General features: G+C 41.8%; 1 protein-coding gene across 1 annotated transcript in view; it reads right to left on the reverse strand.

Annotated features, from left to right (window-relative positions):
- HMGA2 (high mobility group AT-hook 2) overlaps positions 1 to 17502 on the reverse strand; it is a 152208-nt gene extending 134706 nt beyond the window's left edge. Inside the window, exons 1-3 of the mRNA XM_055395115.2 lie at positions 16588 to 17502; positions 13907 to 13993; positions 2763 to 2813 (exon numbers count right to left, since the gene is read on the reverse strand). Coding sequence (XP_055251090.1) covers positions 2763 to 2813; positions 13907 to 13993; positions 16588 to 16698 — 249 coding nt within the window. The 5' untranslated portion in view covers positions 16699 to 17502. The remainder of the gene's footprint in view (positions 1 to 2762; positions 2814 to 13906; positions 13994 to 16587) is intronic.
- Positions 17503 to 18249: the final 747 nt, after the last annotated feature.

Genomic DNA, 18249 nt, shown 5'->3' on the forward strand with positions numbered 1-18249 from the left:
CTACATTTGATATGTATGCCAACACCAGCTTACTCAATAGTGTGCTCACCAGTATAACGGAGTAGCACTTTTTGACATCTAAGTCAAAAAAGGCTTGGGACTTCCTGGGTGGTCCAGTGGTTAAGACTTTGCCTTCTAATGCAGGGGGTGTGGGTTCAATCCCTAGATGGGGAACTAAGATCCCACAAGCCTTGTGGCCAAAAAACCAAAACTTAAAACAGAAGTAATATTGTTACAAATTCAGTAAGACACTAAAAATGGTCCACATCAAAAAAAAAAAAATCTTACAGGAAAAAAAAGGCCTTGCTTGCAGCTTTCTCCTCACTGGGGAGAACATGCTCTCTGGAAGGCCAGAGTGCATGTTAGAAGATTGACTAGCTACCCTGAGACCACCAAGGTGGAAAGGCTATGTATGTGGATGCTCCAGAGGACACTCTCAGATGCATCCAGACTTTAAGCCAATTCTCCAAAAGCACCAGCCCTGTGAGTGAAGATACTTCCAGATTCTACCCCAAGCATGAAAGGCACCCCCCTACACACACACATCTGGGAGGTCTCCTGAGTCCTCCCAGCTGAAGCCCCAGACATCCTGAATCAGAAACAAGCCTTTGTGTTTCTGTTGTGCCCTGTCCATATTCCTGACACAAAGAATCCATGAGGGTTTTTTTTCTTTCTACATTATTAAGTTTTGGGGTGGTTGATGAAACAGTAATAGGTAACTGGAACCATATGTCTAACAAGAGAGGTAATAAACCCACTGGTTATGGAGCCCACACCTGGAATATGATACTAAGTTCTGGGTGACATATTACAAAAGACAAAGAAAACAAGCATACTCAGAGGAGAATAAGAAGAATGTTTCTTTATGGGAAAGAGCTAAAAGGCTTGGAGGTATTCACACCAGAAAAGAACAAAGAGTATATAGGTTAATTGCCTTCAACTATCTGAAGAGCTATCACAAGTAAAAGTAACAACAATTACTCTGTATATTCCTAGGAGGGAGGCCTAGGAACAGTGAATGGAAGTTACAGGGAGTCAGATGGAAGTATTTTCTAATGTCCAGAGCTTTCCAGGAAAGAAGAGGCAGCCTTAAGAGGACATGAGTTTCCTAACATGAAAAGTAATCGAGCAGAGTCTAGATGATCACCGCCTGGTGGGTTGGTTTGGAGAGAAGTCATTTCTGGACCAGAAGGTTTTGAATGAAATGCTCTTACTTTAAGTTTACTCTGCAACACTGAGATGTTTTCAATCTAAAGATCATCCCCATTTCCTTGTGCTAAGAAATCTAATCCTAATATATGTTGAGCAGAGGGGAAAAAAATACAAGAAGATGAATAAACGGAATGAAAGCAATACCATAGTATAAATAGAAAGGGATGCAGAATTCTTGATGGGAGAGGAATGGCAAACTAATAGGAAAATGCAATCCAGCAGAGCAGCAAAGGAACTCTGGAAAAAGATGAAGCATGAAGACGGAACCACAGAAGAGAGAAAGGGAAGGCTCAAGATCCCATCATAGACGATCCTGGGTAGGGAAGATGCCTTCATCTTTCTTGAGAAATGGTTTTATTCATTTTGAGACTTGTCTCCTCTGTCACTGGGAAAGACAGACCAGAAGAGCAAGGTAATGTAGCAGTATAAACAAGCTTCAAGTGGTAAAATTAGCAAACCCATCCCATGTGGCTTAGCCAGTAAAGAATCTGCCTGCTAATGCAGGAGACACGATTTCAATCCTTGGGTCAGGAAGAGAGTTGTCATTTAGATGACGTCACTCCAAATGAGGGCTTCCCTGGTGGCTCAACAGTAAAGAACAGACCTGTAATGCAGGAGACCTGGGTTCTATCTAAAATCCCATGAACAGAGGAGCCTGGCAAGTTACAGTCCATGGAGTCGCAGAGTTGAACACAACTTAGTGACTGAGCGTGCACTTTCAGCCATCAGTGAATTTCTGACCCCAAAAAGATTGAGGATCTGCGTGCCTATGCAGTCAAGTAAGCTTGCATGGAAGCCACTGTCAGTATGTAAAAATGACCACTAAGGGAAGCAAGAAAAACTGGAGATTAAAACCTGGTTTCCTAACAAAGGCAATGTGAAAAGGGAAACACAAACCACCTAGAAAATGAGATATGTCCAAAGCCAAGTCATCCAGGAAATAGTAACAATAAGAAATGTAAAGAAAGAGCTAAAAAGTTATCTCATACACACATTTCATCTGAATTTTATCACCATTTGTAATCAACTTCCAACATTTCATAATACCCTTTAACCTTAGTTACTCAACCCAGGGAACAAGTCATCTCATTGTTACTGCATTTGAAGGAAGAGTGGAGACTCTTTTCATGTTGATAAGAGGTAGAAAAAGGAGACACTCCCAGGAAAGAAAAGTGTTTTGAGTAAACTCCTGGAGCCTAAGGGTAAGGAGTGGTGGTAATCTGCCTTAACCCTTTCAAAGATTCATCAAACCAGAAGTTAGAAATTAATGTAATTGATAAAATGAAATTTACTTTACAATGCAGGGAGCTCAAATCTGGTGCTCTGTGATAACCTAGAGGGTTGGGATGGGGTGGGAGGTGGGAGGGAGCTTCAGGAGGGAGGGAACATATATATAGATAAGGTTGATTCATGTTATGGTAGAAATCAACACAATATTTTAAAGCAATTATCCTCTAATTGAAAATAAATAAATTAACAACAACAACAACAAAAGAACCCAGAAATTTTTCATTACAAAACAAGAACACAAATTTTATCTTATTACTCACCCATTTCCTAGGTCTGCCTCTTGGCCGTTTTTCTCCAGTGGCTTCTGCTTTCTGCAAAATGAAAAAGGAAGTCATATCATTTCCTACCTGACATTTCTTGTAAGTGCTGCACCAAGGACCCATTCCAAGTAAGAATGCTCTGCTTTGCAGATGAGGTATTGACATTGGTTTTAACAATCTCAGTCTTCTTGAAGGCTCATCTTCTGCATTTTTCATTCCATGATGCAAAGAGAGATCTAGGCAACCCTCACCCTAATAGACTCTCCTGGAATGATCTCTGAAATGCATGAAAATGCTTTTAAAAAAGCCATTTTGCAGTAGTTCCCTGGTGGTCTAGTGGTTGGGGCTCCAGGCTTTCACTGCCTGGGCCTGGGTTCAATCCTGGGTAAGACAGAACAAGAGATCAAAAGAACAAGAGAAGAAGGATTGAACCCCATAAGCCACATGGTGCAGCCAAAAAAAAAGCCATTTTATCCTTATTTCTGTCTGTAATAAAAAAAGGAATTCCCATATATCCATAATTTTGTAAAGTAAGATTTTAAAAAGTTGTTTCTTAAATTATTTTCTTTCCATAGCAAAACTAAAATTATGAAAATTAGCACTCTATATTACTGTACAATTTACAAAGTACTTCTACATTACAAAGTACATTGTTAATCAAAAGCAAATCTAAATGTGAGTGAAAATATATAGGCTTCCAAATCAAAGATACAAATATTAGCACACCTCTACATAGTTCATTTCCTATTCTTTGCCTCAAACAATCACCTGTCTATCAGTCCACCCAAAGAGAAAGCAAAATAAGCTAGCAGAAATCATCAATGTTTATCTCTGAGATAGAAACTAGGGATGCTAAAAATAATAATTAATAAAAAATGGATGTTATTAACAATTGCATACTCAACACAGACCTAACATGAATATATTTCTAACTCCCTTGAGAGTTTGTTTCATTGCTTTGCTTCACAGAAGATTTTTCTGGTATCACAGCTATTTCTTCCCTTTTGAGTTAGATTTTAATACCATAAAATAATTTCTCTGTTTATCACCCCTACTGTAATCCCAAAGTTCACCAACACACACCCATCATATACTCCTTCTATAAAAATACATTTATAATTTTCATTTCCAGAGTAAAAAAAACTTGGTACATACTCTTCTGTATATGAGAATCTTCTCAAGGCTCTATAAACACAAAAATACAGGTAACCTGAGCCAGGATAACTTGTTTTACATTTTACTTCTGTTACCTGCGTTAGCAGACAGTAAGTATTTGGTACAATAATACTACAATTTCCTATTGTATAGTATTTGTCTACACTGTCAGATGATTCTTTCTCTCTTCAATCTGCCTGGTAAAAACAGATGGAGGTAGATGATAGATACAAAGATACACAGGTACATAGGCAAAGTAAGACTTTTACATCATAAGCTTTTTCACCAAATCTTCTTGACCTGGCATTAATCTAACAGGTTCCATGAATTAACCAAAACTTTCTGTGATATAATGTTAGTGCATATTTATCAAGTATTTAAAGTACCCTAGGCACTGGGCCAAGTCATTCGCATGTGTTACTTTAATCTTTACAACAGCGGTACAGGCAGCTATTGTTATTTCTCTTATTTTGCAATGAGCAATTAAGTCTTAAATAGACAAGGTGAATAACCCAGTCTGCATACAAAGCAGATTTGAACCCAGTTCTGCTGGACTCTAAAGTCCAGACTCTTATTCTAACAATGCTACCTTCCTTTAGCATTAATATATTTGCTACTATAAAAAGACATCTTAACTGAAATTATCACTGATTCAGCTCCAGCTAAGCATCAGATTTGGGCACTCTGAATCACAGTAGTAGGGGTTACTACTTTGAATGGTTCCACAAAGGAATCATTTCTTCTCAGGTATTGGTAGCCTTGTCTTACCTTCAGTCAGAAGGGCATGAGTTAAGTGAAAACTAGAAGTGCCCAGCAAATCACACCTTCTTTCTGAGTGTTGTTTCTGAGAGAGAGGGAGGAACACAGAGAGGGAGGAACACAGACTGCTCTGGAAAGCTCAGGCTCAAATATCTGCTCTGCCATGTTGGCTTTATAACTTTGGGCAGGTCCTCGAAAACCTTAATTTGGGTTCAGGTGTGAAATGGAGATAATGCCTCCAGTGAGAAGTGACGTGGCCGCCATAAAGGAGGTGCTCAATAAATGTTCTTTCACTCCTAATGCGATGAAACTCTTAAAGGGAAAGTTTCCCTTCAAGTCATTCCAATCTCATAGAAGCTTCAGTCAATGCAAATATTCCATTACACCCATCTGTCACCCTAAGAATGAAGCTTTTAAGAAACCCTCTGGTTGGTACATTGTGAGTTATAGGAGTACGAAATTCCCTAATACAGAAGCAGTGTCTGATTTAATCTTTAGGAGTGACTGTAAGATTGCACAGTTTACTCAGTAGTAAATTATACAAACATGGAAGATAGAAATCCTTTTTAATGGGCCTGGGGACGGGAGGAGGGGTTGAGAGCAGGAGTCTGCTTGAGATCTTAAAGGCTAATGGCGCTTCTATGCTAGACTTTTCAGTATGGTGGCTATGCTTCCAGATCCATGATGTGATCCGGGTGGATCTAAAATCTGTTGAAGAGGGTTGTTTTCTAAAAGGGCTTCACTACATTTCAGAGAAAGCAAATCTCTCATAGAGCGAGAAAGCCCAGCAAAGGAGAAGACTTTAAATCAAGCTTCCCATTTACAAAAAGTCTCTTCAAAAATAAAATTTGCACCATTAGCTGAAGGGCAAAGTATCCTGATTATCACTTGGACTTGTTAAAAGTGAACTTGCTCTTTGGTCTTGGGGCCAGTATTACATGTAAGCTGAAACCCTCTTCTGAGACGACATCTAGAAGAAGCACATTAGCAGTGCTGTGTGGCAGCGATCTGGGAGGTTTTCATTGTTCCTTAAAACCCACATTATTTAATCATTCTGATCAAACTTCACAAAGCCTGTAAAACCAGTTAGGATTTTCATTTGTAAACCAGCATAGATCCAGGAATTTTACATATTGGAAAACACTGGCTTTAACTTTTTTTTCCCTGTGTTTAATGCTCTTCAGGATATTATTTTTCAATAGAAAACAAACAAAACATTTCGGAGGCCTGTTTTGTTTTTAATACATCAACATATGCAACACTGTGGAAGTGTATATTTGGTTTTCCATTGCCAGACTGGAATTTGGTTCCACGCTACAAACCCATGTATGATTCAGACAATAACTTACTCTAAATACTTAACTGCTTATCTCAGGGTGGGTGAGTAGGGAGAGAGGGTGGGAATTCTGCATTTGTAAGAACTGAATTTCAGACTATTATCAGCACTGTTACACTAATATTTGCAACTGTCATATTTTAGAAACGTTATTCCCTCCTGACTTGTCTTCATTTTTTGTCTTTTCAAAGAAGTTCAGATTCAAAACTGTAGATTCACGAGGGTTGAGAAGAACGTTAAGTAGGAAATGTAATTATTTCTGTCCCTAAGAGGTTCTGATACTCCAGTTTCTTAAACGTATTCAGTTCAGTTCAGTTCAGTCGCTCAGTCGTGTCCGACTCTTTGCGACCCCATGAATCACAGCACGCCAGGCTTCCCTGTCCATCACCAACTCCCGGAGTCCACCCAAACCCATGTCCATCGAGTCGGTGATGCCATCCAGCCATCTCATTCTCTGTCGTCCCCGTCTCCTCCCGCCCCCAATCCCTCCCAGCATCAGAGTCTTTTCCAGTGAGTCAACTCGTCTCATGAGGTGACCAAAGTATTGGAGTTTCAGCTTTAGCATCTGTCCTTCCAATGAACACCGAGGGCTGATCTCCTTTAAAATGTACTGGTTGGATCTCCTTGCAGTCCAAGGGACTCTCAAGAGTCTTCTCCAGCACCACAGTTCAAAAGCATCAATTCTTCGGCGATCCGCTTTTTTCACAGTCCAACACTCACATCCATACATGACCACGGGAAAAACCACAGCCTTGACTAGACGGACCTTGGTTGGCAAAGTAATGTCTCTACTTTTTAATATACTATCTAGGTTGGTCATAACTTTTCTTCCAAGGAGTAAGCGTCTTTTAATTTCCTGGCTGCAATCAGCATCTGCAGTGATTTTGGAGCCCCCCAAAATAAAGTCTGACACTGTTTCCACTGTTTCCCCATCTATTTCCCATGAAGTGATGGGACCAGATGCCATGATCTTTGTTTTCTGAATGTTGAGCTTCAAGCCAACCTTTTCACTCTCCTCTTTCACTTTCATCAAGAGGCTTTTGAGTTCCTCTTCACTTTCTGCCATAAGGGTGGTGTCATCTGCATATATTAGCACTAAAAAATTAATTAAGAAAGGAAACTCATCTAGCAAATAGAACTCTTGAACTTGTAATGAGTGCTTAGCATTAGTGTCTGGTGCATAATATGTGCTCACTACATATTTATTGCATGAGGGACAGAAAGTAACTCTGGTATTTATATCACCTGTGTGTCTTGTTTCCTTCTTGCCATCAGAATTCTACAGCTTAGGAGGGCTTTAGAAGATACTTCATTCAGCCCCTTCATCTCACAACTTCTGGATGTGCCATGATCTTCAAAGGCACAGCCTTCTGGTTTACTTGAGGGCCAGAAATTTGTGAGGATGGGTTGCAGCGGGCCCATACTTCCAATCCCTTTATAAGCTTGTGTAGAACTGCCCAGCAAAGGTTTCTCAAAACCTAACTTCCAACCTATGTTTCTGGTTACTGGAGAAAACATAATCTACCTTGTAGCAAATATTTTACAAGATATTTGACAACACATAATATGGAACAATCATAAGTTTTAGAATTAGATTTGAACTCAAATCCAGATGCTCCCATTTACAACAGCTGAACATTAGACATGTCACAGTTTACATCTCTGAATCCGTTTTCTCATTTGTGAAATGAAGACCACAATGCCTACATCAGAAGATTAACAGAGCTAAGGTATATGTAAGGTAAGGCTGATAAAAGTTTAAGCACTAGGTAGAAGAGTGTTAGCTGCTCAGTCATGTCCAACTCTACGACCCTGTGGACTATAGCTGCCAGGCTCCTCTATCCATGGGATTCTCCAGGCAAGAATACTAGAGTGGGTAAACCAATGTAATTTCTTAATTCCCTCCATACTGTAAAATGTCACTCTTAAAAAAAATACCTCCCTGGGACTTCCCTGGGGGTCCAGTTTTAAGACTCCGTGCTCCAACTGCAGGGAGCACAGGTTCGATTTTTGGTGAGGAACTAAGATCAAGATCTCACACACCCAAATGAAAGGCCAAAAAGTAGAAAACAACAACAACAACAAAAAGCCACCCTCCTAATTCTGTAAGTTTCCAAAGTAATGAGTGATTTTCTGAGCGTTGTCTTACTTATGTAGGGCAGCTATTACTAACCCCCTAACTGGTAGAATTGAGACCCCATCTGATTTCAAGGCAATAAAAGGTCTGTTCTTCTGGGAGACAGTCCCATATAAAGTAGCCATGGGGAAATGTAGGGCTTTCCTGGTGGCTCAGACGGTAAAGAATCTGTCTGCAATGCAGGAGGAACCCAGGTTTGATCCCTGGGGGAAATTAAAAAAAAAAACAAACACAAAAAACACCAAACTTCCAGGGTGGAAATCAAATGAGTAGTTAAGACTAAAATATTTCCGAGTTTCCTATAAAGACATAGGCAAAAGCTGAGACTGGGAACCAAGCGCAATATCTACTTCTGACTTCTGGGTCAAATTTAGATAGCTATTAATCTTTTTGTTATTCTAAATGCTCACAGCATACTGTGATAATGCATGGAAGTCAGAATGCCCCTATCCAAATCAGTCAGCGAGTCTATACACAAACACACACAAGAGCTAGAGAAACTATCAGCTTAGTGGTATCCTGCTTTGTTTTCACGTATTTTTACATATATATGTATATATGACTAAGACTGACAGACTTAAGAGCAAATGGAGCCACCTACAAAAGTATAGAAAGTCACATTTATTTCTTTTAGTAGTTCTTTCAAAAATACAGTGTAAATCAATGTGCTGTGGTAATCAAAATCCACTGGGCTAACTGTCACACTAAATGATAAGTAATTCTCACTTAACCTTTATGCTAATCTAGTTCTATGAGTTTCCAAACTGTACATGCAACCATTTTTAGTCTTTAAAAAAAATTACAATCTTTCCATCAGTACATATTTTCGAAGAGGAAACAAAAGTGAATTCTATCATCCATTGTAGTGCATGCCCATTTTCCCCAAAGAAGTCCTTGTTGTCAACTCCCATGTCATTATTTACACATGCCTGTCTTCACTTATACAAATACAAAATTAAAGCCAAGGCCAAAATGACAGGAAAAGCTATTTTCAAAGTTTAGGATTCTCCTCTTTAAACGGTTCTTTCTTCCTCTTTTGTAATCAGAGAAATCAATAGCAATGATATGAGAGTTCACAGGGGTGACCTTCTAAGCAAACTGTTCCTTACGTTATCCTGGAGAAAAAAAAAAATGGCTGTGACTGCTCCTTGCTGAATCAATTAGAAGACGCCATTCAGCAGTGTTCACTAGATTAAAGCAATACAGAATAATAAAGCAGCAGCCTAAAATGGAATCTGTTCTCCATTTACCTTTTTCTCCTGGTTGGCAGAACAAAAACTCAAGAGCTGAAAATTTCAGAATTAAGGATAGTAAAATTCATTGTTGCACCCTTGTGCCAAACTATATGGCTCCCAAGTGAGTTATGGAAACTGCAGAAAGTCAGGTAACAAGATAAGATAGGTCTGAATGATTTAACTAACATAAAATGCTCTTCAGCACCCATCTAGTCTTTAAAAAGAACTGCAAAGGAAACAGAATACCAATCTGGAGTGTTCTCTTGAGCAAAATGATCTGTTGAGACCTTGAGATAAAAATGAGCCAGAGCTGGAGGTCAGTCAAAGTAATGAGAGGCTTTCGATGAAAAAGTTCAGAATGATAACTGCCAAAGAAAGAGATTTCTGGGTCCCCTAAAGTAAAGTGACTTCACATAATAACTCAAATGCATTTCAATCTTCCATATTTGGATCATAATCTACAATGACTCAAAGGCACTGTGAAAGAAAATTTACTGATACGTTAAGGCTCTGTCCTCTCTGGCAAAGTGAAGTGAAAAAAAGGAGTCAACTGTTAAGGTAAAACAGCCTAAAATACCAAGATAATGGAGACAACAACCAGGATTTATGTAATTCCACCTGACTGGACTCATCTGTATCCTTGAGCCCTGAGTCCCAGGGGAAATTGCTTGCCTATAAAAACACAGAGGAATTCAAACTAAATCATATTAGTAACATAGAAGCTATAAGCTGGAATTGTACCACAGCTTCCAATACCATCTTCCCCTGACTTACCTACAATGATGCTTTTGGTTCCTGTCTTCAGTTGGACCTACTATATCCTGCAAAAAAATCGCCCCCTCACTCAGCATCTGTGTTTGAACATTTGTCTGAAATCATGAGGAAACCCCATTCTTTCCTCCTAAAATATCTGTGCACGGTGTTATTAATCATTTGTGAAAAATCAACCACTTTTCAAGGAAGGAACATGATTAGAAAAGGAGCAATTTCTTTATTTCTTTACAGTATCCAATTCATATCAGGTTTTCTTTGTATAGGCAAATGGAAAATATAAATCAAGTGCTTGTCTGAATACATTATTTGAAGTACACTTTACCTAAACCCTATTTTCATTTTGTGCTTTTTCTCTTCACTACACCTAAAGTCCAAAGGAAGTTCAGGAACGTCTGTGATATGAAGGAAGGCTATCTCACACCTGAGATCTATTTAATGTGCAGTTCTTTCAATTAAATTTAATTCAGTCTCAGAATTTTTTTTTTCCCTAAAAGTACCTGCAAGACAATTGGCTTGAGACTTACAGATGACTTTGACTTCTAAGAAACCCCTCCAGTGTTCTTTTATGACTAAAAAGCCACAACAAAAATCCTAAACTAAAGGAGATTATATCTTTCTACTTTCCAAACATGAGAAATATGAAAATACAACTTATTTTCATCCAGCACAAACAGGAGAGGAAAACAAAATAAAACAAAAAGGAAATTAAGAAGCAACTGGTCACAGGTATATCTCAAGCTAACACATAAATAAAAGGGTCAAGACACACACACATGCATACTCACATGAATAAATTATTTATTCAGGAAAACATTAACTTCTGATCTTTTATGAAGATAACAATATGACTCTGGTTCAGGGATGAATTTTGAGCACTAAGATTGGTGCTCTTGGGAATAACTAGAATTTCTACATAATGGTTATCCATGAGAACTTGTCATAATGGACTAGAAGCAAAGTCAAGAATAGTTACATTCTCTTCCAAAAGTTCCAAGCATAACAAATTGTGTTTTCATAAATGTTTGTTTTTTGTATTACACAAATCAATTTTATATTGAATGTGGCCTGAAATTAAAGTGAGAGCTAATTTAGTAGTCCTCCACTTGGTCTTGCAACTTTCCGCATGCATTGTCAAGTTTCACATTGCTAATTTTCCAACAAGCAGTTTTGTTTTCAAATGCCCCAAGGCCAGCTACTGAGTCCAAACACAAACTTTGTAAGTAAAGAAATTTCGAGCACCAAGAAAATTTAAACATACAGCATCATCAGGATCCCAGTGTACACTGCATCTTCTCTAATTTTAGAGCTCTGTTCTCTTATATACTTACCAGTTTTTGTTATATATTTTCCATTATGATGAGCTTTGGTTTGCAGGAGAAGTCCCAATTTATTAATCACAGAAGACTTCTCATCCCTACCCTGGTCAGTCTAGCAGAGCATGTTTCTCTTACATGATAAGAACAATGTAACTTTTCCCCAAAAAAATTGTTTTTCAAAGTCCTAACAAAAATATGTTTTGTTAGAATACAATATATGTTTGACAAAAAATGTTTGATAGTCACGTTTATATAAGGTAAAAGCAAACTCAATAAATACTGATCTGAAACTGAAAATACCTTAAGTTTACTCATGCCATGAATAATTCATCAATGTCATTCATTATTTTGTGAAGTATTATCTTTTCCAAATGAAGCGTAATTTATAAAACTGAAGAACTATAACAGTCATGTTCTGAGTGAAAATATTTATCCAGTTTTATTAGAAAGGGAACTTTTATAACAGAAGTGTGTGAAATAATTTTGTCTGGAAGAATGAGATTTCAGAGAAAACTTTCCTTGGGAAAAAGAAAGCCTACTTCTAGTTTGGAAGTTGTAATGTTATGTGCATACTACATGAAGAATTACAGAAAGATGAGTAGCCTAAGGGTCATTTATAAACACCTATCACCAAAGTAACTAAAAATAAGTTACACCTTACTTGGAAGAGACCAACTTTCTGTTATCTTGCTTTAGGTGGTAAATGAGGCACAAGTCTCAGCTTTCCTTTGCCAATTTAAGATTTTGTTAGTCAGTGGCAAACTTTTCAAAATGAAGAAAAGGTGACAGAAGCATATCTTCACTCATTCAGAAAATGTAATACAGTAAAATCTGAGAGATAATTTCCCCTCTTTTGTATTAAATTTTAAATAATTTATTTATGATGAGATTTACAGATTTTTTTTCCTGGCAAATGTTATAATGATGCATTTTTCAGGGCAATTACATCATAGTTTAAATGTCTGTCAGCTAACTACCAAGATATTCCTTTGCCATTCCATTAGAGTCAAATTAAGATAAAATTAACTTCCGCAACAACAACAAAAAAACTTCTTTGGTAAATTAGCCCTTTTTATTTAATTTAATAAAGCAGGTAAAAAAACACAAAGTATTCCTGTTAGTAATACCAGATTACATATTGTCATTTTTAAATGACAAGATAATTTAGAACTACTTCAAAGTGTATTGATTAAATATAAGTATGATTAAATCTTCACTCTGAGAAGCAATTATATTTAAGTATATTAGAAATCTGCTCTTTCAACTATGTTCAAGACTTAAAACAGACAAGAACTCACAGTTGCTCCCTAAATAACTTTATACGTGTCCCTGGTTGCTATGGTAGTTTACAACACTGAAAACTATCAAATATAATATGGTTAGTGCTCACAGTCATAGAGAAAACCACACAAAACATTAATTTCCCAAAGATGAGCATATAGCTATTCTTAACAAACACTGTACATGGTATACTCAAATCTACTGTAAAGATATATCAAAATTGACTTCTGAATTTTGAACCTTTGTTTTTAACAAGTATACAAACCTACAAATAAAATACAGAAAGGTTTTTCTGATTTATTTGTCAAGTTTAAAAATTGTAATTTTTGTCTTCACCTTCACTTCTCTGTGTATGCACTGATCCTGAGATATTTCTTCTTTGCGAGTTCAAATACCATCAAACATGAAGTTTTTAAACTGTAATTTAAAACTTATAAAGAAAAACACTGGAAGTTACACTTGGTTGGGTTCTATTCTGCCCCAAAATGTACAATAAATGAGTCAAACATTTGTTTTAAAAATTTCTCATTGTCCTATTCAGAACATTTCCGTATCACCTGAGATGGAAAGGTTTTTGAAAGACAATGATATATTATATTGAACGTTGATGGCAAACAAGCAAAATACTTTATCAGTACATTTAAAGCTGTAAAATTCGTGAATTTTTTCCCCAGAATCCTACAATTTAATTTACTTCTAATTATCATCTATTTGGCAAAGTCCTTAACTTGAAGAGTGGGATTTGGTCTTCCACTAATCATGTAAATAAGCACAAAGGAAGTTAACCTTTATTATTTTTAAAGGAAATTGCAAAAACTTCACTGCCAAACAAAATCTATACTTTTTTTTTTTTTTAACTATTTCACAACTGGTGCAAATCTTATTTGTTTATTCTCTACTCTCCTACCTCCCCCTCCCATCTCTGCTTTAAGTTTCTTATTATTTGGTGATTGTTTAAAAACAACCCCAAGCAGCTTCATAAACTTTTTTATGCTAAGTATATGCTTGGAGATCTCACCAATAGTAAGCGTAGGAAATGAGTCTTGGGTTACCCACTTGGGAGAAATCCTTAGGTGTGGATCTAGAATGGGAAAATTACAGGGAGGTTCCTGTGGGTGTTGAGAAGGTTGGGAGGACTTAAGAAATCTCACCTTTTGAGCTGCTTTGGAGGGACTCTTGTTTTTGCTGCCTTTGGGTCTTCCCCTTGGTCTCTTAGGAGAGGGCTCACCGGTTGGCTCCTAGTTTCGAGGGAAAAAAAAATTCTGTTGTGGCAAGAATGTCTGAAAGAAATTGACCCTGACTCTATAGATATATTTTCTGCCTGTGCTGCTCAACAGAACTGTTGGAACAAATTTAGTTCAAGCACAAATGGATGATGCTGGTACAGAGTTTACAGAAAGGGGAAATAACTAGACTTTTAATCCAGGGATTAAAAGAGGAAATTCTATTTTGCATATGAAAACTAGATTCTATTTCAACCAGAGAAAGGTAACAAAGGCTGACAAGGTTGCATGTTCCAGAAAGAAAGTTATATGTCCTTAAAGTGCAAAATATGCAAGGTTGTGTATCTGGCAACTCAGAGAAATAATAAGCATTTTATACAAATACTACTCTCCACTGTACTACCATTTTAAACAACAGAAATACGAAGCTAACATCATAAATATTTCAACAATCTCCCATATTGAAAAGGTGGCTTTCGATCATTCTGTGTATCTGCATTGTAAGTCAATTATGACTCAATCAACACACTGAGTGAAATATTGGAGCAATTATCCAACTTCTTCAACTTAAAATAACTCCATTCCTCCTAAAATTTCCAAATAATTAGCGTAACTCCGTTGTGGAAGGCTTTGCTTGAATTATCTAGATAATTGCTTCAACTCTTCACTTCCCTTTGGAGATGCAGGCATGGTCTCCAGTCTACATTTAAATATCTTCTGATAAAAATTAGCATTTTTTTCAAAACTTTCTTTTGGGAAATCCCTTATGGGGGGTGGACCGAAGGAAACTAAAAGGGGTGTAGGGGGGTGGTAGTGAGGAGGAATGCAAGTGTCTGGGATGGAGAAATTGAAACTATCAATAGGTTTAGCAAAACTTTAAATGGCTTCTATGCCAAGTAGTAAATACTCAAGTGGTTAAGAGAATGCGATGATTAATATTCCAGATCCTAAATATTTATCCAGTGAATCATCAATTTACATTTCATTCAGTTTCGGTGATTAAATGAGACTATTAGCTTAAAATGCATTAAGGTCTTCAATGAAAATTCGCATCCTATTTAGACAATCTGGGAAAGGTTTCCTGCAAGCTTCTGTGGGACCACTAGCGCCAGTGGGCACATCCGGAGAAACATCGGAGACACATTTTTCTTTCTTTGTGAGCTCTGCCTTAACTCAAAGGTAAAACCTTCAATCACCTCCAGTCCCCGCTGCAATTTTATTTGGATTATTTTTCGGAGGTGGGGGGCAATTAGCAGAGTTTGAGAAAGCTGGGTGGCGGGTGGGAAACAAGGGCGGGGGGAAGGGCAGTGACTTCCTGGGAGGTGTAAAACAGGATTCTAACGCGATGTAAAGTGTCGCTCCGGCAGAGCGGGAAAACTCTGGGGCCTCTAGATTGGCTTGTTTCCTTTGATGATTTCAAAAAGGTACAACAGCTTTTCTAAAACGCAATGGCAAGCAAACATTGTTCGGTTTCCCCACCTTGCTCTAGGTAGCTTTGGGACTCTAGGATTATTTCCTACTCGGCCTATTTGCCTTGAAAGAAGCGCTTTAAAGCTAAAGAACGTAGAAGTAGTTTTAAAGCCCGCGGAAGCGGAGTTTAAATGTTCTCAATAGACAAGTCCCGCTCAAGCCCTACCCGCGAAGGCTTGGAAATTGCCGCGAACAAAACCCCTCCGCCCTGGGCGCTGCGCGCAGCTCTGCAAGCGCCGGCTGCACGCTTAATTGGTTGCATCCGCAGACAAAACCCTCCACTCGGCGGGGTCCCGGGCGCCCCTCAATCGTTCCCTCCCAGCCCCCAGCCACTCGTTCTGGAGGGGTACATTTAATGTCTGCAGAGCTGAGGCGCGAGATCCGGAGGCAAAAGGGGGACTGGGCGCCTGGCGAGGAAGTGACCCTAGCTACCGTGCACCCTCTTGGACACTACTTTCCACTGCGCCCTTGGCCAAACTAGTTAATCCTGTCCCGTGGGGACGCAGGATCTCCTGCAGCCCCTTTCCTGGGACACCTCAGCAGCGGCGGTCGCAGATCGGACGCCGCGCCGCATTTAAAGAGCCCTAACAGAACCGGGCGGGCCCACGAGTTCTTTGTCGGGAGGGCGCGAGTCTCAGGCCACCGAGAACTTGGGGAGGGCGCCAAGGGGGCGGCTGCGGCGCGCCAGTTCCCGGCCAGCGAGCAGCCCGGGTTGGCGGGAGAAAGAGCCTCCGGCCCCCAGGACTTCAGCCCCTCCGACCCTGACCCGCCAGAGGACCCCTGTTTCCCGGGCCACTGTAAAGCGACTAGGAAAGTGCTTGGCGAGTCCCGGTTTGTCGGACCCGGCCGTTTCCCGTCACCAGGAGACACCGCGCCACTCGGGCCGGGCACAATAGCGAAAGTCCGAGGACGCTTCGCCCGACCCCACCTCCTGCCCGCACCCGGCCGCCCGCCGCGGCGCCCATCTCCCGGCCCGGAGGCGAGCGGGGCTCAGCCGCGCACTCGCGCCGCGGACTCCGCAGCCCGCCCCCGCGGCGGCCGAGGCGCCCGGACTCCCGCGCTAGGGTGGCCGCGCGTCGCGGGGCCCTCGCGGAGGGAGCGGAGGTGGGCGACTGCCCCCACCCCGCCCGCGTACTGACTTGCTGCTGCTTCCTGGGTCGGCCGCGTCCTCTCTTCTGAGGCGCCGGGGCGGCAGGTTGTCCCTGGGCTGAAGTGGACGGCTGCCCGGCGCCTTCACCGCGTGCGCTCATCCTGCCTCCCGCCGCCGCTCCCGCTGCCGCCGCCGCCGCTCCTACCGCCGCTGCAGCCGCTTCGCCTCTGCCGCCCCGAATCAGCCCGGCACCTTTCGGGAGATTGCGAGGTAGGGCTGGAGAATGAGGCGGGGTGGGCGAGAGCTGGCGTGCGGCGAGGGCTGCTGCTGCTTAGGCTGCCGCCGCTGCCACCATCAACACCGGACGTCCAGCGGCTGCCAAAAAGAGAGACGAGGGGAGGAGGAGGAGGAGAGAAGGAGGCGCTGCTGGTGGCGGCGGCAGCGGTGGGTGGGTGCCGGAGGTGGAGGTGGCGGTGGAGGTGGAGGTAGTGAGAGGAGGAGGAAAGCGAAGGAGAAGGAAAAGAGGAATGGAAGCTGGGAGGCTCCCCTCTCAGTTTGGGTTCAGAAGTTGCGGTCACCGGGAGCACTTCGGAAGCGGCTTGGAAAGGGAAGAGACTTGGAGTGAATTGTGTCCCTTGAAATGTTAGGCGGGGAAAGAATTCCTCCTCCTCTTCCCCCCCGCTCCGCGCTCGCAGAGCAAGAAAGAGAAAGAGAGAGAAAACAAATAACGCCTTGGGCAGTCGGAAAGCGAAGGGAGGATGGGGAGATTTTGCGGGGATCCGCTCGGGCACGGGGCGCAGGCAGGGGACGGAGCGGTTGGTGGCACCGTGCCTTCTCGGGTGGCGGGAGCGGGCGGCAGCGGCACCGGAGAGTTGGAGGGGGACGGGCTGATTGCTCCTGCGTCCTGCACCAAGCGCGCGCTGCCCAGGCTGGAAGTTTTCTGAGTTTCTGCCCCAGGATTCGAGCGGGTTGAGTGTGTGTGTGTGTGTGCTTGGGGAGGGGGCGGCGAGATGGGGGGAGTGCCCACCTCTAATCGTGGGCGGATAGAGGGGAGGGGGCTGCGCTGGAGGAAAAGTATGAGGAGGAGGGAGGCCAGGCAGACCGCCGAGCCAAGGCGCCTGGCCGCGGGCCAGAGGCAGTGTTCGAAATACAACTGCCTCCGCGGCGGCGGCGCCCGGGTGCCACCCGGATCCCCGCTCACGTGCTCCCGCCTCACGGCGGGGTTAAAGGGACAGGCCGGGAATCCCGGGCCGGCTCGCCGCCGGCCGAGCCCCGCCCGCCGCCCGAGGTCGCTCCTGGACGGCTGTCCTAGAAAGGCGCGGGAATGTGGCTGCCCCGGAGCCGCGTTTAGTGGCTTGGCCTTTACCTGCACCTCCACGATGCGGAGCCAACACTCTGCAGGAAGCGTCTGGCTGCACGCGCGGCAGAGTTCTAGTTTCCTGGGAGTGGGATCAAATGAAGGGGAGTAGGAACAGGCCCCCACAGCCCTGCTCAGCGTCGGAATGCCCTCCTCGCAGATTGCACGACCCATCGAGAACGCGCGCGCGCGTACACACACACACAGACTTACTCTCAAATCCACACACGTGCACTTAGATACACGTGCACACTCCCACAGACACAAGCAGGCATAAACATGTAAACAAACACGCGCGCACTTATATGCACACATGCACGCAGAAACACATGCATCGCACACATGCACCCTTGC

This window comes from Moschus berezovskii, chromosome 6, assembly GCF_049115385.1.
Source record: "Moschus berezovskii isolate FMDL1 chromosome 6, NW_MosBer_1.0, whole genome shotgun sequence".
Classification (NCBI taxonomy): Eukaryota; Metazoa; Chordata; class Mammalia; order Artiodactyla; family Moschidae; genus Moschus; species Moschus berezovskii.